Source organism: Syzygium oleosum, unplaced genomic scaffold (assembly GCF_021117445.2).
Source record: "Syzygium oleosum isolate NSW1041296 unplaced genomic scaffold, Sole_v2.1 Sole_v2.13, whole genome shotgun sequence".
Taxonomy (NCBI): Eukaryota; Viridiplantae; Streptophyta; class Magnoliopsida; order Myrtales; family Myrtaceae; genus Syzygium; species Syzygium oleosum.
In genome coordinates this window covers 10,569,487-10,596,240 of record NW_026607497.1, presented here as the reverse complement: position 1 = coordinate 10,596,240, position 26,754 = coordinate 10,569,487, and the positions used below count along the sequence as shown (strand labels likewise).

General features: G+C 41.5%; 1 protein-coding gene and 2 pseudogenes across 1 annotated transcript; 2 read left to right on the top strand and 1 right to left on the bottom strand.

The window, feature by feature from the left end:
• Positions 1-7,617: 7,617 nt before the first annotated feature.
• On the top strand, positions 7,618-13,985 carry LOC115688009 (serine/threonine-protein kinase PCRK1-like; annotated as a pseudogene).
• Positions 13,986-17,629: 3,644 nt separating this feature from the next.
• Positions 17,630-18,993, top strand: LOC130139617 (uncharacterized; annotated as a pseudogene).
• Positions 18,994-24,559: 5,566 nt separating this feature from the next.
• LOC130139801 (polyol transporter 5-like) lies at positions 24,560-25,267 on the bottom strand. The gene has a single exon (XM_056317504.1). The coding sequence runs from the start codon at positions 25,265-25,267 to the stop codon at positions 24,560-24,562; it is 708 nt and encodes a 235-aa protein (XP_056173479.1).
• Positions 25,268-26,754: the final 1,487 nt, after the last annotated feature.

The following is a 26,754-nucleotide window of genomic DNA, read 5'->3' as shown; positions in this document are numbered from 1 at the left end:
GTGGATTATTTTATCGCCATGCTTACAAAATGAATTTAATGCTTGAGGATGAAAATTATGCTTTGCAATGAGGTTCACAACGTCGATTGACCGTTTGCATGTAAGACCACTTGGTATTGTTGTGTGGCATTGATGTGAGCTGATGGTGAAGTAGACTAACCCCCCAGCCCGATATCGGCTTTTGTGGTAATGCCCGAAGTGGGCTTGTAAGAATGTTCCTAGGAGTTAGTCAAGTGAAAATCAAAATGGTGTTGTTGTTTGACTATTGCGATTTGTTTTCCTAGCTATCCATATTTGTTGTTGTTGTCCGGGGATTGTTGCTGATGTTTCCACATGCGTAATTAAAAGATAAAATGAAGGGTCAGCGATGAGTCTTGGGACGTTACATCATAACGACCGACGAGGGGTGTCGCGCGCTCGCGGGTTTCGGGGCGTGACATTGCAATTCCACAATTTTGATCCTCATAATTTCTTATTCTTTCTATTGATCTCACTAATCGATTCGACATTCGCCTAATCAAGATTGGTGAAATATATTATCTCGGGGTCATGGGTCAAATATTGATCGATATAAGACGGGCTTTCTCGTCAAATTGTTTAGTTGCTCACAAATGAAAAAGTCATTACGTAAGTTGCTATGAAAAAATAAAATTACATGGCTACGTGGCAATTATTAATTTAGATTTTCTTAAAAAATTGTAAAATTTTGATATTGAACGAAGTGGACAAGACTCTTCTTTTAACGAGTTTTAGTACGGACCAAGCTACTTTTTTTTTTTAATTAAAAAGAAGAAAATAATATTTTTGGTATTACAAAGAATATTAATTGTGAATTTGTGATGAATCAACATGGTTCAAATAATTACATTGCTATGCGTTGGAAGTGAATAATGTTTAGCTAGGCGAAAACGTTGTCGCATGCGCCGTATAGCTCGCGATAGTTTAAGTTGTCATGAAAAGAATAATTACACGGCTACGTGTTATTTATGAATTTGAATTTCTAAAGAGAAATAAAAAGTTATTAAAATTAAAAATTAGTTTAAAAATATGAAAATATAGAAAAGATAAAAATAAAAATAAAACGTGTTATATGAAAGAAGATATGGAAAACGTTTTTGATGAAAGTTATTTTTCTTGGAACGAACCGAAAGTGGGGTGTAAATCAAATTGTAAAAAAAAAAACACAAAACAAAGTGAAATGGAAGATTAAGGATTTATCGTGGGGTCCACTCAACTCAAGCAGGAACTACTAATTTTTCCCTCCCCGTTTCAAGTTCTGACCAGCTCGTAGCTGTGTCTGCAAACACAGAGGAAGTTGATCTCAGTGTTTCACTTCACCTGCTCGGTTAACCCCGCAGGTTCCCCCGTCCTCATTTTGTCCTTCCGGCTCATTTCCCCAAGAGCTAGAAAAGCTCATTTCTATCTCCGGCCAACTTCCGACTCATTTCCCCTTTTTCTTCTTCTCTATCTCTCCTTCACCACCTCAAACCCAGAAAACCAGACCACCCCACCTCCTCCTTTTCTCTCCTTCTTCTTCCTCAGAAACAACCATCCACCTCATTTTTCTCCTCCTCCTTCCTCAGAACCCGTGAGAGAAGAACGGAAGACAACAGAAGCAGGTACGTTTGCTCTCCCGTTTTCTCGCTGGTGAGCGTCGCCGGTGGCTGGTGGGCGAGGGCGAGGGCGACGCGTGCCAGATTTGGCAAGTCGAGCCTCGTCCTCGACGCCGCCGCTCGCGAGGAGGAGCGTGGCCCTCCGCAGCGGCCTTTTGCGTTGTGAGTAAAAACGTTTTATAACTCTTGCTTCGTCGGGGGTTTCTTGCTGACGACCTGCGAATGTCGCTCCAAACGCGAAATGCCTTCTCTTTACCCCTCTCTTTACCCCCATGCTAAGGGCATTGTTTCTGCCCTGAAAGACGAGATGATCGACGTTGCCATTGCTTCCAGATCGCCAACTCCGGATGTTAGCCAAGACTTTTTTTTTAAGTGTTCCGTTTTGAGTACTCGCTGTTTGGATAAACGCGGAGGGAGGAGTAGGAAATATTCGATTTTTGGGGGTGTTTTGGGCCTCAGAGAATTGTGGGCCTGTATTACAATTTAAATCAAATTTTTGCTGGGCTAAATTTAGTTGATTTGGACCGGGCCCAATGCCGGTCTGATTTCCAGATATAACCAGGACCCATGGTCCTGGTCGGACCACATAGTCAGGCCGGGTTCCCTGACCCGGTCCGAAGTCCATTTTCCCGGATTAAAATAATAAATTATTTTTTTTAAAAGATCCAGAAAAATTCGGAAAAATTAGGAAGGGTTTAATAATTAATTTTTTGGGTGTTAATTTCATTAGATCTTAGTGTTAATTTTATTCTAGACTTAGCATTGAGAATAGGAAAAATGTGGAAACCTTTAAAAATTTGTCCGAAAAATTGAACAAGCCATTAGGCTTTACTGTAGGGCTTTTGATTGCCTTTTTTTTTTTTTTTTCTAAAGACGATGTTAGGTCGCTGGTTGTTTATTTCTATTCCGATTATTTGATTGCGTACTGCATGAGTGGATTTGAACCTTTGTTTCATTATTATGTAAACTGCACGAGTGCTTAGGTATGAAAAATTATGCTGGTGATATTTCTTTATTGTGTAAATCTTTAAATAAGAAAAATACTCTTGACACAATTTCATAATTTTCAGTCCTCTCTCAGTAAATATTTAAATCGAAAACTGAGGTTTGTTTTCATTTCTGGATTTGGCTCAAGCAATATGTGCATGAGTAAGGATTCCTTGTTGTTGTCGTGATTGTTATGCGCGGTCACGGTTATGCATGTTCGTGTGTTATGTGAGATCTTTCAGGGAAACGTGCTTAGGATATTTGCTACAGAATGGAGCATGTCTTGTTGATTGTGTAGGAAGTGAGTTTTATATTTCGCCATGACTTTGAAATTGTAGCACGTAAAAAGTTGGACCGCACGGGTAAAGTGATGTTGAGGATGGCATGAAATTGCGCGCTTATACTTTATTTGAAAAGTTGATAAAATATGTACATGTTTCGGCTCATTATTGGGATACCTCTTAGGTTGTTCATGTTGGTTGTGATAAATTTGTAGTAGAACAAAAATTGGAAGGTCTTCATGTGAGAAGAATTGCAGCTATTGCGAATTCCTCTTAATATGCATTGTATGTAAAGTGGAACCGGTCTGGTTCCTGGCACTGTAAACCTGGGAATCGGTCCTCTCACCCAGTTCCCGGTTCTCTCAGCCGGACCGGACTGCACCAGGGAATCGATCACTCCTAATAATTATCATTTTCTTAAACCTCTTTTTTCCTAATGTTGGATGTTGGCGTCCTTCCATCAATCGTCGGTGGGAATCGACCTTTATCAAGCTTATTGGGATTGTATATTGGAATTGAAATTGACTGTACTGGTATATGTTGTTTATCATATTTTTTTTCTGAGCAGCGATGGATTTATTCACGTGTGCATGTGGATCGTGCTACGACATAATGGCGTCTGAGCAGCCAGTGTGTCTGTCAGAGCCATTTGGCGAAGATGAGAGTTTTGTGCTGTTCTTATTACGGCTCTTTGGAGGAGGAGAGGACGACGAAGATGATGTGTTGGCTCTGTCAGAGCCATTTGGCGAAGATGAGAGTTTTGTGCCGTTCTTATTACGGCTCTTTGGAGGAGGAGAGGACGAGGAAGATGTGTTGGCGCTGTCAGAGCCATTTGGCGAAGATGAGAGTTTTGTGCCGTTCTTATTACGGCTCTTTGGAGGAGGAGAGGACGACGTGTTGGCTCTGTCAAAGCCGTTTGGCGAAGATGAGAGTTTTGTGCCGTTCTTATTACGGCTCTTTGGAGGAGAGGACGACCTATTGGCTCTGTCAGAGCCATTTGGCGAAGATGAGAGTTTTGTGCCGTTCTTATTATGGCTCTTTGGAGGAGGAGAGGACGACGAAGATGAATATGTGTTGGCTCCTGCTGCTCGAGTCAGCGAAATAGAAGAAGAAGTGGAAATTGAAGCGAGTGATGGCAGCCACCAGTCTCAGACACAGTCGAATAGGGATGAGAATGACCATGATCAGCACATAAGGTCCGTTTTCACATCCATGCTCATTATTTCTTATAAAATAAGTATTGACGGTCGTTATCTCTTAATTGTTTATTACCTAGCATTTTAGCGGTAAATAGTTCCTTGTAGATGTAGCTTGACCAGATGGTTTTCTCCAACTATTAACTACTACCAACTGGATTAATTTGGTATGCCTTTTTTTTGGCCAGACAAGGAACGATCGAGGCCTTCCATCCTCCAGCAAGGTCGGTCTGCAAGAAGCATGTCTGCCTCTGCACCCTTGCCGCCTGCATAACCTCCTTTGCGCTAGCTTATGGTTAGTCTCCCCCTCTCTCTCTCTTGTTTGATATTGTGAAGTATGTGAAAATTATTTGAAAAATAGCTTTGAAGTTAAAAAAGAAAGTTAAAAGATAAAGCAACTTCACAGAATTTTTTTATTTTTATTCTTTGAATTTTTTATAGATATATAGTTATAAACGTTGTATATGGTTTATAAGATTTTTCTTCTTATTATTATTTTCTAAAAAATTTTGATAGTACAAATATCGATGAGCGGAGCGGCGCCGTATATGAAGATAGACCTGAAAGTATCCGATCTCCATCTTAGTATTGTGACGGGGGCCCAGAGCGTCATCACGATGTCCGGATTGGTGATGGCGAGATGGATTTCTGATCGGTTTGGCCGCCGCATGGCGATTGTGGCGGCAGCGGGTATGTATTTCGTCGGGCCCCTCATTATGGGTTTTGCCCGGAACTATGCAGTTTTCTTGCTTGGCCGCGCCTTTGCCACTTTCGGGACTGGCTTCGCTAGCATGATTGCCCCCTGTATGTGACTGAGATTTCCCCTCTCTTCTCCCGCGGCTTCTACGTCTCCTGCCCTCAGGTACTCTCTCACTCAGTTTCCTTTCTTTCTTTTCCTAATTTTGTAGCTTCCTTTTATCACGTTTTTCTATTTCTCATCAAATTTTTGTCTTGAACTTATTTCAGATGTTCATCAGCATTGGCAGCCAGTTGGCCAATCTGACCAACTATTACTTCTCCAAACATCGCCCCAGCCGGGGGTGGCGTTGGATGCTTGCCACGGGAGCCATCCCTCGGTGTTGCTTTTTTTCGGAATTTTTGCCTTGCCGGAATCTCCCCAGTGGCTCGTCATGCGAGGCCGCCTGCGCGACGCCAAGCGCGTCCTCGCCGAGACCTCCAAGTCCGAGGAGGAGGCCGCGCTCCGGTTAGCCAAAATCAAGAAGGATGCCGGAATACCTGAAGAGTTCGACGACGATGTCTACACGAATGCCAACCAGAACACCGGAGTATGGCGGGATATCCTCCACCCGACCTGGTCTATGGTCCATATGCTACTATGTGCCGTTGGAATCCAGGTCGTCCAACAGGCATGTGGCATGGATACCTTGGCACTGTTTAGCCCAAAGGTTTTCGAGACGGTTGGCATCACCACGCCTGCCGGAAAGCTTCTTGCAAATATGGTGCTTGACACAACGAAGATATTGGTCTTTCTCCTTGCCAGCTACCTCGCTGATCGGGTCGGCCGGCGGCCATTGTTGCTGGGCAGCATGGGCGGCGTGTTCTTGTCGCTTATGTTCGTCGGACTGTTCCTCAGCTTGAAGGTCTCGCGGGGAGTGGAAGTCTCGGTGATTCTTTACGTCATCTTCTTCTCGATCGGGCTGGGAGCGATCACGGACGTATACTGCACGGAGATCATCCCATTGAGGATGCGTGCGCAGGTTTACATAATTGGCCTTGGCATTAAACAGGGGGTGAGCGTAATATTATCATATACGTACTTGTCGATGTTCAAGGCGATCACCCTCGGTGGGGCTGCCTTTTTGTTTGGGGGTTTCGCCATTGTCGGTTGTGTGCTATTTTATATCCTAATGCCCGAGACGAGGGGGAAAACGTTGGACGAGATCGGACAGCTGTTTGGTAGATTGAGGAGGACCACGGTAAATGATGTACTCGTCCAACTGTTCGGTAGGTTGAGGAGGACTGCGGCGAATGATGTGGAGATGCAAAGGACGGAGGCTGCAGTGAGCAGCGAATAAGGAAGCATTATATGTAAAGAGCAAATAAATGGAATAAGTATAAAACTGCGGCGCCGAGGCAGAATATAAATCCGACCAGCGTGGGGTCAATGATCCGTTTAAAGTGAGAAGGCAGATGAGCATAAGATTGATATAATATCGGAGGAAGCTTGTTTTAGATAAGAGAAATAACGTAGATGATGAGAATGGCAAGGATGGAAAATAAAATTCAAAAGGTACTGTCGACGCTAAACTTATCAGCAGGGCTTTAGTCTGGGGCTCCAATGTCTTACCACTTGATGACATTGTCTCGGTATGTCCTTTTCATTGATCTGATTCTTTACTAATCTATATATGGGTCTGGCTGTCCATCTTAACAAAGGTAATAATGTCCAATTGTCAAACCTCTCCCTACTTGGACACTTGAGAAGGAAGCGCATGTTCATACTGAATGCTGCTTCACATTTCTTAGAAAGTTTGAAATAGCTAATGCTTTCCCATCAAGTAATTTTGAGGACTTTATTATGAGGCTTATGACCGAAGATAAGCGGGGACAGTTGACACCTTTGCTTTTCCTCTGTTTGTGAATCTTTTGAGTTCATATGGCAGACATGGCTACTATTCTCATGCTGGTTCACGACGAGCGATTTGTCCACTGATAATTTTTGCTCCTTTGTTACAGCTGAATAATCATCCAGCTTTTGTGTTAATCCTTCACATGAACATTTGCATATTGCTCTGTTTTAGAATGTTTGAGGTCGCAAATGATATGCTTATGTGGTAGGTCCAACAGCTTGTGTGAGAGAATGGATGTGTTCTAACACCGACAGTGCTTATTTTCACGCAGGAAAGATGATGATTAAGCTTGAAGTTTTAAGCAATCAGAAGAGAATGAATGACAATATCAAATCTACTAAGCGCGGCCCCGCCACCTCTGGTTTGGAGTGTAAACTTGATGAGCTGCGAAAGGAAATCTCTTCTATTCATGGGGGAATATTACCCCAGTCAGTCTTGACAACTCGACAGATAAGTATGATTAGCGCCAGAAAACCAGCTCAATAGCAGAGGTGACTACTTTTTGTACTGAGAAATGATTAGCGACAGATAAGTATATTAGCGCCAAAAATCTGGTAACTCATTGCTACCGTCCCCGTTACAGGTTTATGGAATGCTGATGGGTTGATCTACATATGAGGGCATGCTAACGAAAACAAGCATCCTTTTGTCCTAACTAGAACTGGATTGGTTGGTAGCCAAAGGTAGGCAGCTACTTGGACTGGCGATAACCTTTCAAACTGGGAGCACCTGCACATGAGCATCTCGATGGTACTTCAGCTGGTAAGTGAATTCTTTTCTTTTATAGTTGATAAATGTGTTTGATACTAAAAGAATTCTTTTCTTTTATAGTTGATAAATGTGTGTATTTTTCGTTGTTACAGATCTATTATACTTTCTATAACCAGTGCATCGGGACTATAAGTTCTGAGGTTTGTACTTATACGTTTATTACATTTCTGTATTTAGGCCAAATATTTGCGGACTGAAGGTTACCTTCTGTGCTTTTTGCTGTATCTGCTGCTTTCTTGCTCCTATGTGATTTGATATTTGTTCAATTTCATCAATGTAGGTGTTTGCTGCTCCACACAGTCTCAAGATTTCCATGAATTGACAGAGTTAGATGGGATAAGGCTTGGCATGAGTGTCTTGATGTCCAATGTAAGTAATTTCATATATGCTGACGTGTGTTTTTTCCTATCCATTTTCATATCCGATCTAAATCTTCAACTTAAGAGAAAAGAATTGTTTAAATTTGGTTTTCTTCTCTCCCCTTGTGGCTGCAGCTTTTGTGGAACTAGTGCATTCAAGCAATGGTATTACACGTGGGAATGGAGTACAAAGGCCAGCTGGCAAGTGGGCTAAAGCATGAGATGTCTTCTGATAAAGAAAAGGGAGAGAAGAGGAACTTGACCGTTGTCCCTTCTCATTTCATCCAAAGTGACATTTCTGGCATCAAAGGGGAAACTCAGATCTTTCCAAGTTTGATGTTCTGCATCCTTTCTAAGGGCTGGTTTTCTGTTATTTCTTTCAGTTGGTGGTATGATGTAACCAGATTCAGGTTATTATTGATGGAAGTGACATGTACGATGAAGCTGATAGAGGTGAAATTGTATTGGAATCATGGGAGGATGGTAAGAGTTTTCTCGGATCACTTGAGTATCTCTACGTATATCATATGAAGAGTTTGAGGGGCATTTATGAGGGGCCAATAAATCGAGGATGCTTGTCTCATCTTAAATGCTTGGCCTTACTCACATGTCCTCGGTTGACTACTATATTCACACCTGGCCTCCTAATAAACCTGGATAGCTTAGAAGAGCTCAAAGTCGAAGCCTGCCCCCTTGTCTTTAGTTTAGTTAGGTGTGATGATGCTTCTTTTTACGAGAGTATTTGCTTCCTCCCCAAGTTGAAAGAGATATCCTTATTCTCATTGCCTGAACTCATTAGCATTTCCAGTGGCTTACGCATTGCACCAAACTTGGAACGGCTGAGCATTATTGATTGTCTCAATCTCAAGAGTCCATCACCTGATGAAATCTGTTGCAATCATCTGACAGGGACTAAAGGTAAGGGTAATAATTAGCGGAGAGTATTGTTCTGTTGGAATGATGCATGTCATTCTCTTTCACTTTCATTTTATACATTTGATAGAACAAGTTAAGAGCTGCAGGCCCAGCTTTATGAAGAGGAAAATTGGAAAGTCAATACTTATCTGAATGAACTTTGATGTTCTTTCAAATCGGATATCTGATCTTTTACTCTTGAAATGTTTATGAATGAGGCAGTGACAGCTAACTGTATGAAACTCTGGCCGTTCTACTGTATCTTCAGAACTGTGACCTCTTCTGATGCATATTATATTTCAGTGTACAAAACCAAATGTTGTCACAGCATTAGTGTGCTGTGATTTGGATTGCTAGTTTATTTTGGCCACTGTAAACGTGCTTCAAGCTTGTAGAGTGACTTAACAATAGTCGCCTCAGTCACTAATTTTGGATGGGAGAATTTCTTCATTAGAGTGCTTAGGGAGTTATTATCGAGCCCATTTGTGGATAGGTTATTGGAATTCCTGTTTACATTCTGTAGAAATACTGTACTTTTTATCTGGCGATATGAAGATCTTACTTCTTAATGTCCTGCTTGTTTTTGTTGGAGGGACATATGGGAAAAGGGAAAGCAACGTACTTTTTATTAATTTTTGGTCTGGTGAAGGAATGAACTTGAAGTTAATGTTTGATTTATGTGGCAAAGTCCAGCCAAAGGCTTAAGCTATTAGGGCGAGGGAGACTAGATGTATACAAGGTTATTATCAAATTTTCAAATTGTGTTACGGATTGTATTGTAATAATTGCAGATGCGGGCATATGAGCCTCTTGGAGGTGTAATCACCACAGTAGGGCCGATAGCGGCTGTTGTTGGTGTGAATTTCATTCTTGCCGACTGCTATCAGCTGCTACTTAAAACGATGGTTATTATAAGCTCCGTAAACAAGTGATGATCCATACTTTAATGTCCCCTCTCATGTGCAAGTCCGAATAAAACCATATGATCAATGCACTTTAATGATAACATAGAGAAAATATCCCACTCAAAATAAAAGATTTAATGGGGCATGAAAAATTGAAAGTTGGCTCTAGCACCAAATTAAAAGTCCAATCTGAAAGTTTAAGTTATTAAGTGGATGTAGACCATAGGACCATTACAAACCCCAAAAGAAGCAAAGTGGGGTATTTTACCATTATATGTAGCTTGTTATTGTGAATTTATAGTCTAATTCTGGTTTTGTGCTTTAGTGACTCATGCATTTGCCCCACTAACATTTGTCGAGTTGGAGTTTTTAGCTCTCTAAATGTGCTGTTATGCCTAGTTTATGTAACTCTTTTGTTGGATTTGCTGTGCAATTTCCGTTTCACACTTTATCGACTTATGCTGTAGCCCAATCAGAACTTGCCAAGTTACTCTCTGAGGCTCTCTTTGATTGCCAGCGTCCTTAGGAGCGCTCTTTGTTCCCAGAGTTTTATTTGGTAGTGTTGGTTTGTCGAGTGACTAACAGTTATTGTGGTTGTAGATCATCTAGTAATGGTGATGAGAGCAAAGTATCTCACAGGAAGACATGAGTTTGTGAAAAATCTTGACTAGGTTGAGGATGTGATATCATAAGAAGTGAGTGTTCAGTGCCTTAGAGATTGAGAAAGTCGTACATCAGGTAGACGAGACATTTGTCATTCTGAGTTGCTTGAAGAAAGCTTTAGCGTTTCAATAAGCATTGAGTGAGGTTATGTGATGAACTGGAGCTGATAGTGGTGAAGCTCATTGAGGAGTTGATTGATTGCATTAAATTATTTAGTTTTATCAAGAGATCTGGTAGATTCATTGCTGCTCATCTTTTTCCACCGCTTTGATTGCAAGTTGAGGTATGTTGTCAAAGTCATTTGTTGTAGACCACAGGTATTAACCTGGGTGGCTACATACTCTCCTCTATCTGGGACTGAATATTTCCTTGAATTGGAAAAGTAACATGTGCTGGGCCAACTGGCAGATTAGCTAATTCATCTTTAAATTCCTGTTTAGATGAAGTGGCTTGGTGCTAGTTGTTCATCTAAGTGACTCAAATCGGCGGTTACTCATTTTGTCTAATATGCTGATTTTGTGTTTGAGCAGAACACAGCATTCCAAATGATGCAAGCGGAGAGCAGCCTGCTCCTCCTGTGGTTTCATTGACGACCACTGGTAATGCAGACCCTTCAACTTCTATGGGGAGGACTGCCTTTCCTAATGTTTCGCAGAAACCCAGCAATCTCAAAGCCTTCACTGTTTCAGAACTCAAATCAGTCACCAAGAACTTCAGCCGCTCTGTCATGATTGGAGAGGGTGGGTTTGGGTCTGTTTATAGAGGTACAATCAAGATTACAGAAGATCCATCTAAAAAACTTGAAGTGGCCGTGAAGCAGCTGGGCCGGAAAGGAACCCAGGTAAAACTTTATCCTCCCTAATCATGTGTATCTGTTTTTAAGATTATGCGTAATAGTGTATTTTCTGCTTGCTGTTTATCTGCAGGGACTTAAAGAATGGGTGGCAGAAGTTAATGTTCTTGGTGTGGTTGAGCATCCAAATCTTATAAAATTAGTTGGATACTGTGCCGAGGACGATGAAAAAGGAATTCAACGGCTTTTGGTATGTGAGTATATGCCAAATGGAAGCGTTGATGATCATTTATCATCTCGCTCCCAAACACCCCTTCCATGGGAAATGAGACTAAGAATAGCTCAAGATACTGCTCGTGGCCTGACGTACTTACATGAGCAGATGGACTTCCAGGTTAGTACCTTGATCCATTTTATGTTGACTCATAAATGGCATCATTTGTTTCTCTTCATTCAAGTTCAGCCATCTCATTTCCATAGCACTTAGGCACCACTTGTCCATTAGAACTGAAATTTCCTTTCTCATCCTCTTCTTTTCATGTTTCCTTTTTCATTTCTTTGCCTAGATATGGGAGTCAATGGGATGACTCTAAATGATTATGAGCAACTTCTACTTTTTCTGAAATCGTTTTCTTTAGTATAGTGACATGGCAGCAACCTTTCTCATTGGCCAGGATTACACATCTGAAAGGCAGGGCCTGCCTTCTTACTTACCTTTTGGGTGATTTCTGATACAGATAATTTTTAGAGATTTCAAATCATCGAACATTTTACTGGATGAGCAATGGAATGCCAAGTTGTCGGACTTTGGATTAGCAAGACTCGGACCTCAAGAGGGTCTCATTCCTGTATCATCGGTGGTATGCTCATATAGATGGATCATTCTTTTATATATTGTCCATATGTTCCTACGTAAATTAAAGACATAATTCAGTGCTAAATAACTAAAGCTCTATTCAGTAGCATCTCCCATCATTTTTACCTTCTCTTTGTTCTTTGTCTAATATTTTTTTTAAGGATCTTTGTCTAATATTCATTTTCATTATTATGAAGACAGTCTAGTCACAGAAAGAAAAGGTCCATAGCTAATTGGGCATGTTTGTATGATGACTTTTGCATGAAGATTTTTGTTCTCTACGAACCATTTAGTAATCTAGGCTATTGTACTTTTTGTCTCTGGAAGCTCTAACGTTTCTGAAAGAAAGTTGGGCAGCGTCAATTGTTAACAAAAAGCCATGACACAAATCCTGATGCTTCAACGGCTAGCATTAATTGTTTGTTAAAGCTTTACAATGGTCTTTTTTTTTTTTGGTCGAAAAGCTTTACAACAGTCTTTATCCAGTACGTATATTCATAGAGATTAAAAGGTACCACTAGCACTCTGATGGACCATTTACTATGGCAGACAATTTAATAATACTCTACTTAGATCAATTCATCCCTTTTTAATTCCGTTGGCAGGTATGTTCTTGTTACTTTGACTTTTTAGTGATTGGGATGATGTACTTCATCCAGCAACTGCTAAAATGGGCCTGTGTGTTTCATTTACTTAAATCAGCTTTTCATGCATGTGACTCTGTATGAATGTGGAACCCAACTCAATTTTGAGAATATTCCGAGTTTGGTACAGCTCCATAGAAAACCCTGATATCCTTTTAATCTCTTTGCCATGCTTCATTGCTAGACTTATTAAAACAAAAATAGTGCCTGCATCCGTGAGAAGTTTGGTAAAACCTGAATGACATCATGAAAGTGATTTCTACATATTGTATGCCTTGTGGGGCGCTAAAATTTTACACCTGCCCTCTTCCTTTGTTAGAAGCGAATCATGCTAAAAACATTGACACTTGCACAAATTTGTTACTCTTTCGATTAAGGTACAACTATGAATAAATTAAAGTACAACATAGTGTCACCTTCATGCAAGTCTTCCTTGACATTTTTTGTGCAATGGACGATTCTAACTGCTTTTCTTGTATTGTTAATGATGGTTTTATACCAGGTTGTGGGAACCATTGGATATGCTGCTCCTCAATACCTGCAAACTGGCCGTATCACATCAAAGAGTGATGTATGGAGCTATGGGGTTTTCCTCTAGGAACTAATCACTGGTAGGCGTCCTAGAGATCGTAACCTCCCCAAGAGTGAACAGAAGCTTTTAGAATGGGTGAAGCCATACCTATCAGATTCAAAGAAGTTTGAGTTGATAGTGGATCGCAGGCTTGAAGGGAAATACCAGGTCAATTCTGTGTACAAGCTTGCAACGGTAGCCAACAAATGCTTGCATAAAAACCCAAAGTCACGCCCTAAGATGAGTAAGGTGTTAGAGTTCGTGGACGAGATTGTGAGGGAATCAACTGGCTTGGACTCATCGAATAGTTTTATGTCAGTAGAGACACAAGGTGATTCTGGAATGAAAAATAAGAGAAGGATTGTTGATTTTAAAGCTTGGGAAAACGGGTGGTTGGGTCGGATCTGGCACTGAAGGTTGCGAGGACGTGCTGAGAAGCAAAGGTTCAATGTAAATAGGCATGGTTTATGCAAAAGAAAGCAAGAGTAGAAAAAAAGGCAGCATGGCGTGGATGGAACTCGGGTTCAACATATTGTTAGGCACAAGAGACCAATAATTATTGGTTGTGCTGTAATATATTGTTCTCGTATAGAGAAACTCATTTGATGTAGAAGTAAGAGCATCGCAATCGGGAGCCTGGACATGGAAGGCCTATGACGAGAGAAGAGTCAAAACTCATTATTTTGGCCGCAAAATAAGGATGACCTGGTACATGAATGCAAAGTCGAGGAGCGTCCTGTAAAATGTAGAACAGGTATTGAAATTGTTGTGCTATGTGATCGACACAAATTTGTTTTCCCTCGAGTTCTGAATCAATATCAATCTTTTTTTGGAAAGTAATATTCATGTATTCTGTTTCTCTGGTTCTATATACGCTCTCTCTACGAAATGGACCCATTCCACCCTTGAAAACTCTGGATTTCGTGAGTATTCATAGAGGGTTCTGCTGCATGTACAAGCAAGATTTGGTAGGGTGTGCTATGAGGATGATTAAAAGGAGACAAGGAGGGTCTGCAGAAGTACAATATTGTTGAGACAGCACTATTATATCGTTTTATGTGTTAATGGCTCGTGTCGAGAATTATCAGTCCTTTACGGTGGCAATAAGCAACCTATACCTTTTACCAGTTTAGCTCAGGACAGAGTTCAGATCCAACCAAAAGTGTCGATAGGAACTATAGCAGAATCCCGTGACAACTCGATAGAAAAGCAAACCATCCGGAAAAATATTCAGGGTTTGCTGAATATCTGTGAACAAATTGCAAATTTGGAATCATTATACAAATCAAACAAGTCACATGTGGACATTGAGAGTCAAAAATCTGTTTCCCCTGTTGAGCTGCAAACGTATTGAATCAAAATTGCAGTCGATACAGTGAGTTTTACCGGCTCATGGTCGCATGTATTACACTTTGGAGAGGACTCACAAAATTACAAAAGTATCATGAGTCTCTATGTACCACTACTTAATCACACATCATTAGCTAATAAGTTTGTAGCTTCAGCATGAAGTGAATCTCGGGATTTTTGACAATTACTACAAAAAACCAGGGTGATCAGTAGATCTCTCCTCCTTCTCTGTCGAGTAGGTCTGCTTCAATATCTTCATCTACAGATGCATCCTTCAAGAACAACCCGAGTTTCTCCAGCGGGTTCTCTCTCCGAGCGCCGTGAAACACTTCCATCACCCAAGGAGAGCGCCTGAACACCCCCCTTGAGCTCCTTTAAAGCATCCAAATTCTCTGCAAGGTCTGCTGTCCGCTTCATGCTCCCGACTTTGGTTTGAGCCGCCTCTCTTTTCTGTTCGAGTTCCCTTCTCAGTTCTGTTTTCATGGACGATCTTTGTTGCAAGATACCACATCTAATTGCCGGTCTGCTTGCCAAGATACCAGATCTAATTGCCGGTCTGCTTGCCGACTTTTCAACGGACAATCTTTGTCGCAAGATTCCAGAACTAATTGCCGGTCTGCTTGCCAGCTTTTCAACGGACGATCTTTGTTGCAAGATTCCACAAATAATTACCGGTGTGCTTGCCAGCTTTTCTTGAACGTCTGCCTCACCGTGTATCAACAACTTTGCCTTCAGGATCACGCCAGCGAACCGCTGCTTCGACTTCTCGGTGCGGAGCATCCTCTCCACATCTGGGTAACCGACATTATCGTAAATCATCGCAAGTTGGGCAGTCCGAGCTTTCATTACCTTCTCGGAACCGTCGAAACAGTGTCTGTTCTGACCATTCGGGTCGTCTTTGCCCTCGACCGAACACTGTCGGGGACACTCCGCAGGTGCGTTCCCAGCCATCAACCTTTTCTGCTTCTTCCTCTTCTTCGCGAGAGCCGCCGCGGGCTGCAGCATTCTCCGTTTCTTGGAGCCAAAGTCTTCCATCCTCGAGACGCAAAATGAGCTCTTTGGGTACAGCGACAGACGCGGAATGCAGTGCTCGATGAAGACGGTAAAAGGATCAACAACCAGAAACGTACGAAGGCTTCGGATGTCAGTGTTTGTTTTCGAATGGGCACAAAGGAGGGAGAGATTTAGGGTAATTCTGAGTTCTTTCTTGGGTCAGTTTTGAGACCGTATGCTGAGATTCGCCAAGATTATGATCGGATAACCTCGGAGACGTTAGTTTGTTGTACCCACTCTTAACGTCACCGACAGCTCGCAACTTCAGCGTCCACCTCGTATCAGAACGTTGGTTGTTTTTTCAGGTTAATTAAAATTCTCTAAAGGAAAAAAGATGGAAAAAAAAAGACGGGAAATTAACCACAGTTTGGTGTTCTAAATGAGGACACAAAATTACATCTGAGAAACCGAAAATTAATTGAACGCTAGGAGAGCACGTGCGAGGGGCACGTGATCATTCCAGTTAATATAGTTAGAAGGTTTCGACACTAACGAAAATAACTGTAATTACTTTCCTATCGTATAGCTTGGCCGAAAAAAAAAAACTCTAATTTGTCGGCTATTTGGATAATGTCGTGATTAGTTTTGCAACCCCACGTAATTTTTTCCTTGATCCGAGGGTTATCTTTGAACTAATTTCTGCCGAGTCATTTTACAAATTCTATTATTCTCGACTTAAGAAATCGATTGACTGCGAGAACGCATCCAATTCACAGATTTCATGAAAAAGAAAGGGCTTATGCTATTTCCATCCTTTAAAAAATTTTACACGCGCTTTGAGATTTGAATAATCCAAAATAACCCTCACTGGGATCTCATTAATCATAAAATCGATAAAAGAAGTGGATCAACTAATGTCATAATTTTGAACCACCTTCCTTAAATGTTATTCTTTTTATTTTTGTGCGTGTTTAAATTAGATAAGTTTATAGATTTTTTGTTTTTGTTATACGAGAATCCTCCAAGAGTTGAGTATTGTATGATCAAGATTTTAATTAAAGGAATGTTGATAATTTTTACCTTGCGATGTCTATGGAACATTTATTTACAATCTCTCCCTAAAATACAATTGCTAATAACTCCACTTTCTAAATAGGAGTGAATTCCCCAAAAAATCCTAAGCTTTATGTCAAGTCTTAAATCTGCCCCGAACTTTTTTTTGTCTAAGAAAAAACCCTAAACTTTAGGTCCAGTCCCAAATCTGCCTCAAACTTTTTTTTGTCTCGAAAAAAATCCCAAACTTTAGGTCCTAGTCCCAAATCCGTGCCGAACTTTTTTTTGTCTCGGAAAATACCCCAAACTTTAAATTCAGTCCCAAATCTACCCCGAATCTTGTTTTATGTAAAAAAATAAGCAAATTTCAATTTATTTTCAAAAATATACCCCCGTGATCCCGTCCCAACTTGACGTGACACTTTCACGTCATAACAAATCAACATCAGCAAAGTAATAGGGCGATAGGAACAGATCGACGTTGCATTTTCACTTCAACAACAAATCAAACCAAATAAAAAATGTTGAAATTCTCCAAAATAAAATCAAATAAAATCATTTATTATCGACGTGGAAATGTCACGTCAAGTTGGAACTGGATCATCGAGGTATATTTTTGAAAATAAATTGAATTTTGGTGATTTTTTTTTACATAAAACAAAATTTGGGGCAGATTTGGGATTGAACCTAAAGTTTGGGGTTTTTTTCAAGACAAAAAAAAAGTTCATGGCAGATTTGGGATTTGATCTAAAGTTTGAGGTTTTTTCTGAGACAAAAAAAAGTTTGGGGCAGATTTGGGACTTAACCTAAAGTTGGAGATTTTTTAGGGAATTCTCTGTCTTCTCACTTGTAAACTTAAGAAATTACCTTGAATTCTTTTATTTCCTACTCGCCCTTTTTTTTTCTTTTGGCTAAAATAATATTTCCTACTCACCTATTTCATGGAAAATTATTATTTTTATATGCATAATTACTTAATTACGCGCTAAGCGCTTGTGTTATCCCCTATTATTTGATTAAGTGTATGAATATGATGATAATTGATATATGTTATCAGCTCCGACCTCCAATAGGCACCAAATCGGTGGGTTTTTCCTCCCCTGTTTTCTTCTCGTGCCGTTGCCCATCCTCCGTCTTGGGTTTCCTGCCTCAACCTCAATCGATCTTCTTCTTCTTCCCTCTTTCGCTTTCTCCGGTCTCGTCCGCCCCCTCGCATCACCGCTAAACCCTTAGGCTCGGGCAATGGCGGACTCCGACCGGACCCTGACGGGACACGGAGGTGAAGCTCCCGCGTCCCACCCGGGTCAAGAACAAGACCTCCGGCCCCCGAAGCAGAAGATCACTGGTCACACCGAGCTCGGCGATTACCGCCTCCGGAAGCGCAAGGAGTTCGAGGACCTCATCCGCCACGTCCGATGGAACGTCAGCGTGTGGGGTCAAGTACGCCCGCCCAGTGGGAGGAGTCTCAGTCAGAAGGACTTCAACCGGGGGCGCGCTCGGCCTGGGAGCGCGCTCTCGAGGTCGATTACCGCAACCACACGCTGTGGTTGAAGTACGTGGACATGGAGATGAAGAACAAGTTCATAAATCACGCCCGGAATATCCCGCTTGCCGAGGGTAGATCAGCTGTGGTATAAATATATACACATGGAGGAGAAGCTGGGCAATGTAGCGGGCGCAAGGCAGATTTTCGAGAGGTGGATGAATTGGATGCCCGACCAGCAAGGTTGGTTGTCTTATATTAAGTTCGAGCTCAGGTACGATGAGGTTGAGCGCGCGAGGGGAATTTACGAGAGATTCGTTGCGGTGCCATCCTAAGGTCAGTGCTTGGATTAAGTATGCGAAACTCGAAATGAAGAATGGCGAGGTTGCTAGAGCTAGGCATGTGTATGAGAGAGCGGTGGAGAAATTCGCTGATGATGACGAAGCGGAGATGTTGTTTGTGGCATTCGCAGAATTTGAGGAGCGCTGTAAGGAGAGCGAGAGGTCGAGGTGCATATGTAAGTTTGCGCTAGATCATATTCCGAAAGGAAGGGCAGAGGATTTGTATAGAAAGTTTGTAGCTTTTGAAAAGCAGTATGGAGATAGGGAAGGGATTGACGATGCTATTGTGGGTAAGAGGAGATTTCAGTATGAGGACGAGGTCAGAAAGAATCCGTTGAATTATGATTCATGGTTCGATTACGTTCGCTTGGAAGAAAGTGTGGGCAATAAAGAGAGGGTTAGGGAGGTTTATGAGCGTGCAATTGCCAATGTGCCGCCTGCTGAGGAGAAGCGGTACTGGCAACGTTTTATCTATTTGTGGTAGGTATATATTCGTGAAATGTATATGCTTATATTTACTCTCGAGATGAAATATGCCTCATGCTGTTTCTATTGGTGTTTCAGGATTTAGTATGCATTGTATGAAGAGCTTGATGCTGAAGATATGGAGCGTACATGGGATGTATAAAGGTATGTATGTCCTTGTGTTGTGGAAGTTGCATTTTTTCGCCTTTTTGACAAGGATGGGATCTATCTCACATCCTCCCTGTTTGTGTTTTCAAAAGAATCGGATTGAATAATTTGTTGGTTTATACCAACTTTCCTATTTATGCTAAGGAGTCATAAAAAATGGTTCATTGATCATGCTACGCTATAGATGATTGCTATATTTGTTTCTAAACTCATGTATATCTGATGTCTTGGGAGAGTTGATGCTACATAGGACTTGTACTAGCTAAACTGATGACATGTGATTTTCTCTTGTCCGAAGCTTCACGACTCGCAAGAAGGTGTATGAGAGTGTACAATGGAATCAGTGGCTTGTCTATCTGAGTAATTATTTATTTTATCTAAAAAAGGGGGTTGTTGACCTTAGGTTGTTATGGGTCCCTAATGGTTGGAGATTGTGTTTGTGAAGGTTTTAGTGGTTTTGCTGCATGGTTGAAAGTTTTGGTGGCGGGATTAAAGTTCGAGCAGATTCGAGAGCTACTATGCTTTGGATTTTTTCTTTTCTTTTCTTTTCTTGTGGGTCCCAATTTCCTTCATCCTCTTCCTTCTATGTTTTTTGCAGGCAATTCTCCTTTTACACTTTTTGTAAAACGTGGTATCCTTGGGTAAAGTTGATGAGGATGCAAATGGTAATATCATCGGAATTGTGAGGCCACAACAAGCCTAAGTCGGCAAGGCTCCACTCTGGAGATCTTCGTCTGAGACATGCCGTTGAAGACCTTCCTCTGCGGCGTCTGCTTCGGCCTCTCCGACGTGCCAGTCCACGATCCACTATGGTACCACCTTGAGGGCAGCGATGCAGCAAAGAATAGTTGCATCTCCGGCGACATCCAGCTCTTCGTTTGGATTGGCATCCAAGGCGTGGAGCTCGAAGGCGTTGTACGTGGCTCACATGCGCTGTATGGTCTGCCATTCTCCAAAGCTGTAGTACCTACATGTGATGGTGATCGAAGCTCAGGACCTCCACATCACTCTGAATCTGCCGCCACTGATGGTGCGAGTGGTGAGGGTCGATGCACAATCCGTGTGGAGTGGCGACGGTCAAGGAGTACGGGTTCTTTACATCTTGATCTAATTGCTTGTTGCCCTTAAGTAGTTGATACTGCCAAGTGCCATGAGGAGAAGTTAAAGCATTCTGCTACAACCTTCATTTTCCCTTTCTTGAAGACCGACTTGAGTTCAAAAAATTTTTTTTGACCCCACTTGCTAACTTCCTATACTATGGAGGAGAAATTTTTGTATCTCTATATTGTTCTGTTTTTCATGGTGGTGTTTCGGCCTGGGTTGTTTTCTAGTTTCTTACTTGAACACAGTGAAGAAGCTTGTCTATAATTGAATTGGAGCTTCAAGCTGTGGTTTTTCATTCTGTTTTTCGAGGTGGTTTTTTACCACTTGCACTCCGCGTCCTCCTCAACTCCGCCATAGGGTATCAGGAAGATAATTGCCTGAAGAGAAATAAAAAGATGAGGAAGAAGATGAAGGAAAGTGGGACCCACAAGAAAAGAAGAAGAAGGAAACCACAAAAGGGGAAACACATAGTAAAGGTGGGACTCGTGAACGGTATAATTGTCAAAACACTGTATTAATGAGTGTTTTAGTAAAAAAAATGAGTGGAAAAAGCGCGACCCAAGAAATTTAGAAGGAAATGGTACATAAACAAGACATATGACCTTACCTCTGTCGCCACTGCATGCGTCCACAAATGTGATCATTGTTTTTAAAAAAACTAAAGAGGAAATATAACCAAGGGAAAGGGAATAAAAACTCAAGCATACTTCTCATTAGACGACGCCAGTTTTAGGCTTCACCTTGCTACTTCTCAAAGGATAACTTTACAAATACCACATAACTCAAATTGCATCTTACTCCATCAACATTTCAGTAATTAGGAGTGAATGTTCATATGAAAGTCGAGACTCCTGTACCAAAGAAGGAAGGGAAGAAAGGGAAACAAATGGGACAATTGGGTTTACCATTGTCTGTTAGATACCGGTGGTGTGGTGGCACGTATATGCATTGGTTCTGTCCGTAATTGAAAGACTTGCATTCTTTGGACGATGGTTATATTTAGATGGCATTCCACTACTAGCGTTCCCGTCTCTTTTTGAATATTTGATGAACTTTTTTGTACATGAAAGATCTTGGATATCCGTCACAACTTTAACAACTTTACTCATCTGGGATGAGCATTTGGATCTAGGCTGAGGCAGCGCACAACCAACTTGACAGAAATCTGGACACCTTCTTTTGAGAACTCTTTAAGCCTTGGAACCATCAATTTGTACAAATTTCTTTTCCTTCCTAGATGCAGCCAACAATGTTATGTCGACCGGAACGTTGATTTTCGTCTATGAATCTCATTCCGGTCAGAATTTCCAAAAGAACCACGCTAAAACCGTAGACATTACTCTCTAATATGGAGCGCACTGAAAATAGTATATGTGTAGGCACTAGATAGGAATACATAAAATAAGTACCAATTGATCCTATATAGATATAAATACAATCCATGAAGTTCCCGCCAAGTATCTCAACCACCTCTAGCAATCAAAAACAGGTACTAATTGACCTAAAAGGCTGAAACAATAACTTGGTTCCGTCTTTTCATCACTTCTTGTTTGTTTTCCCTCGTGATTTTACTGAGTAAGCACTCTGCAAGTTGCTGCGGAAAAAAATCTATCAGTATTAGTCATAGAATTAATCAAAGTAATTAGTGGCATAAAAGTGTACTAAAGCCCAAATTAAATTTGAGATTTAGGAGTTGAGGAATGTCATTGAGAACAAGTAAGACTTTATTGCGCTCCAGCACTCTTTTCAGATTGTCTGAGATATCGCTTTCAAAAGCTTCAACTAAATCAGAAGATATTTGCTCCGTAATCTCCTCGGGCACCTCTTTGATGTTTCCATTAACGGTGAAAGAAGTCGCACGTGGACAGTTTGTGTTAAATAAAGTACCCTTATTTTTACTGAATAACTCATAATTTTCTTCTTTTCTTTTGTCTCCCTTGTTCATCAATACTTTCCCACTCTATGTAATTAAATACTTTCATCACAGTTTAATATGAATTCAATATAGACGTTGCAGACCTTATGAAAATTTTTTGCAGTGCGAACACTCGTTTTTTACATAATTAGACACTTTTACAATATGAAATTGCTATTATCAATAATTTAAACCTGCTGTACGTATTTTCATAAAATATATCATAGAGCAAATAATTTTTTCGCTCGCACTACAAGCATTAAGTTTACGGCCGACCACTATTGGCACAGGATACGCTATCTGCCATCAACATTCCAAAGTTCATTTTTAGGAAAAAAAAAACTCGAAGAAAATCAATTGATGGAAAAAGAAAAATTTCTCAAATTCTATTTTTGTTCTTCAAGTTACGAGGTGACAACTTGAGAATAGATTGATAAAGGTAATTGGGTATAGAATGTAAAGATTGGCTATTTAATTCTGAAAATATATGCTTAAGGCAAATTCATGTAAAATCCTCGTTTGATCAAACCTAATTTTAGGAGATAATGGTTTTAATCGCTACATTCTTACTCCATAGTAAATGATATGACATAATATGATAGAGTGTTCAATAAAATAATATTATACTATAGTTTCCTTGAGAAATGAGGTCTCAAATTAAAATTTGGATCTTACTAGTATGTATAATAACTCCAAAAGAGCATTCCATATAAGATTCGTCATTGCTTTAAAGTGTCAGTTTTCAACTTTAGAGGAAACTAATTAGCAGAATACTTGAACTAAGCATAGGTTCAGGCGCTCCTTGAATAGAAGTTCTTTTATTCATTGCTGTAATATATAACACATGGTCAAATTACCCTAGGAGATATCAATTTTCGTGCTGTAAGCAAACAATAGAAAATACTAGAACGCTGTGGCTCACACAATTCATATGTCATCGAGAAGCTTGAATTGTTTCTGTGGTTCCTCTTACTCTGCACCGGTGCTTCGAGCACTTTGAAGGAGGTTGTCTGAATTTTTCAACATTAAAAAGCTCAGTCTAGCTTTCCCGATTATAAAAGCCAACTCATGCAATGCGGCTGAGAGTTTTCAGAGGGACTCCTGGAATTTACAATCCTCAATCATCCATACACACAGGCACTCGACATGGAATTCATCCATCCCCAAATTGTTAGTCACCAATCATTCCACCGCAATCTAAAATAATTCGCCATTCCACATAGAGTGTTTTTTTTTTCTTTTGTGGGCATTTTCCTTATAAACCCAACTCTAATTTTAATTCAAAAGCTCATCCTCTCTACTCCACTCTCAAAAGCTTATGCCTTTAAACCCCCTTATAATTGAGCTTATCAAGCAAGAATTTTGAATGGAGCAAAAGACGATCACATTCTACATCATAAAGTGTTGGTTAATCCACTAAGAGAAAGGCCTCCTTAAGTGTCGTCAGTTACTCTCGAATAACTTATCTGTTTTGCTGCCTCACTGTCTTTTTTTTTTCTATTTGATTTTTTAGCCAAAAAAGAAATGTGATTTTTTCTATTTGAACATTTGTTAATATGTTTCCTTTACATTGTTCTCAACATTCAAACTATAAAAGTTGCGGTCATTGTTTTTTCAATTTTAAACAAGCCGGCTTTCCCTTTTATTTCTTTGCATATACAATAATTTATTGGATGGCTATTGGTCATTGTACTCGGTGATGAAAACCATCTAATTGGTAAAAAATTTGAAAGATGATATGTGTACTTCTTCGCGAAAAATTGGATCGTTGTGATTGATCCTAAGTTGGCAAGTTGGATCACTTTAAGTTAATAGATGAGAGTTAATAGACGTGAGCTAAAAATCGGATCGCCGCAATCCGATCACTTGTGTTAATAGACGTATTGGGCGCAAGTCAGCAATAAAAGATGGACATGAACTCGGTCAAATGGAGCGGGATGAGAATTTAAAACTAACTCAAACATTCAGTCAAATGGGTGATGATAAGAAGAAGAGCTATGTGTCACGGCCCGAAGAATTGGATCGTTCCTGAGGTTTTCTGGACGATGGACCGTGACCGACCCTTGGACGAGAAGGCGGGCCCCGAGTGTTCTAGTACTAGGGTTTTCTTGATGTCTTCTAGAATACTCCTGGGGGCGGGCGATACGGTAATTGTACCCTTCCGTAATAAATGCGGTAGTTGGGGTAGTTGGGGGAGTACGATCTCGACCGTTGAGATCGGGGTGAGATCTACGGATACGGTCAGCCCGATACTTGTATATAATGGGGTCTCCTCCCCTCATTTTATCATCTCTCATTTTCAAGAAGCAATACAAGTTCAGAGCTTCTCTCTCTAGAGTTTCTCTCTCTAAAGTTCTTGTGAGTGTGAGTGTGGGAAGGCTTACTTGGGGAGAAATTCCTAAGGCCGCACGGGTGTGGGAACGCTAGATCGATCGACCCATGACATATGCATGATGCGTGTCTAATCTTTAAAAAAGAAATACCCTAACAAGTAACAAAGAAATTTATGTTTATCAGACACCCTAATCTTATAATTATTCCCTTAGTTGCGGTTGCCTCGATCGCTTCCCCCCGTTGTTCCCTGCATTTCAATCTCCCTTACTGGAGACCTCCGCTGGATCCATTCACCAAAAAGTTGGCCCATCTCCTCCAGCGTCAGTCCTTTGGTCTCCGGTATTGTGATGAAGAAGAATACCCAAGCTATGATTGCAACCACCGCAAATGAGAAGGCAGCCCCACTGAGGGTGATCGGCTTATCCAATGCTAAGAATATAAAAGATATCAATGCACTCACCCCTTGGTTCGCAGCAAAGGCGATTGCGCATCCCTGTGCCCGTAACGTAAGTGGAAATACCTCTGAGTTGAAAACTGAAGTGACAGGCCCCATCCCTACAGAGAAGGAGGCCACATAAAGTAACAATGAGGCGATGCAAGTATTTTCCATCCACATTTGCTTCTCATCATTTGAGTTGTTATGCTTCGTGTCGATTTGGTCGATCTTCACAAGGCATATTCCAAGGGTGATAAGAGCCACGACCATCCCACCAATGCTGCTCAATAGCAACTGCCGTCGCCCGAGCTTGTCAAGGAGCAAAGTGGCCGGGAGGATGCATATCATCTTTACAATGTCGACTATGCCAGTCCATAAGAGTTTCTCGTTGGAGGAAGTAAGGCCACCCTTCTCAAAAACACGAGCAATGTAAAGAAGGATAGTATCAATGCCATAGGCCTTTTGGAATAATTGGATCATAATGGTACAAACGAGCGCGTGGCAGACAAATGGGCTCGGGTGGTGGAGGAGATCCCGCCACACGCCCTTCCCGATGTTCTGCGCAATGAAGTCATTGTTGGGTTTAAGGAGTACCTTTGATTTTCTCTAGTTTAAATGTAGGATAAACGTGGGCCCCACTGAACACATATTGATCAACGAATGGCGTAAATTTATTTCTGACTTGGCAAGTGAGGTGGACGCAACATTTTCCTTCGTTCCCCTTGTTGATAATATTTTAATTTTCCCAATTAAATTAATTACACAAAATTTAGGAATAAAATTTTTAACTCCTAAAACAAAAATATTTCCATTTAATTGCTTAGATATATTTTGCATTATTAGAATATATTTCCTTTTCAAAAAATAAAAATTCAAAAAAAAAGGAAAAGAAAAAAAAAATCGGATGGGGCCGGGTCGACCCAGCCTTTTTCCCTTTTCTTTTTTCCCCCTGCGCGGGACTGGGCACAGCCCGGCCCAGCCTCCTCTTCTTCCCCCACCGCGTGAGCCAACCTTTCCCCTCTCTTCCTCTCTCTTTCCCCTCCGTTGCTGTGGATCAAATGAACGGTGGAACAGCCCCGCCGTTCCGTCCAAGCAAGAATGAATGGAGAGGGAGCACCCGGTATAGGGCATTGAATGCCCCCTTATCCCCTCTCCATCCCTCTCTCTCTGTCTCTCTTCTCCCCCCCATTGTCACGGTGGCAAACAAGGAGCAGTGGAACTTGAGTATGCCGCTCGACCAAGTAAAAAAACGAGCATAGGGGGAAGCACAGTACGGAGAGCAGACTTTGTGCGGTCAGGAGGTGGCCGACGGCCACAATATAAGCCCCGATGAAGAGAGAGAAGCGGTCGGCATTTTCGAGAAACAAAGAGAGAAAGAGTGAAACGATAGAGATTTGAGAGTGAAAAAAGCATGGTTTGAGAATTTACAGGTTGCAAAGGGAATCCAACCAACCTCGCCGTCGCCAGAAAGCCAATCGGAGACCCCCCAGATGCGACTCAACCAGTTCGACTCCTCGGGCCTCTGTTTTCCCCTGTTTTTGTTTGCAGGTCGGCCGGGACTTGCACCGGTCATTTAGTGCGAATCCCGGCCCATACCAACCCTGATCCCGGTCCAGACGTCGCCTTCGGAGGTGAGTCTTGGCCGTCGGCGCAGGCCGGTGCCCCGAAATAGGTTGGAGGTCACCTTTTTTAGTTGTGCACGCCTGGTGTTTGATAAAAGTTCCAAGAGAAGCCGATTTGTTGTGGTCACCGGCTGGCAAGCAGGTAGTCGTCTGGCGACTTGGGTGGCCTGAAAATGCCTTGTGAGTGCCTCTAGAGGCAAGAACCAGGCCAGAACTAGCTGGGTCGGCCGGCGAGACGTCGGATCTTGCTTGACCCACGTTCCCACATGCCTGAGTCACGCAGGAACCGGGTTGAAACGGGCCTGCAGTCTCGGTCGGACCAGTATGTGGGCCCTTTCAACCGGT

Excerpts from the sequence above, each read along its gene's own strand:
- LOC130139801 (XM_056317504.1), bottom strand. The coding sequence starts at position 25,267 with ATGATCCAATTATTCCAAAAGGCCTATGGCATTGATACTATCCTTCTT.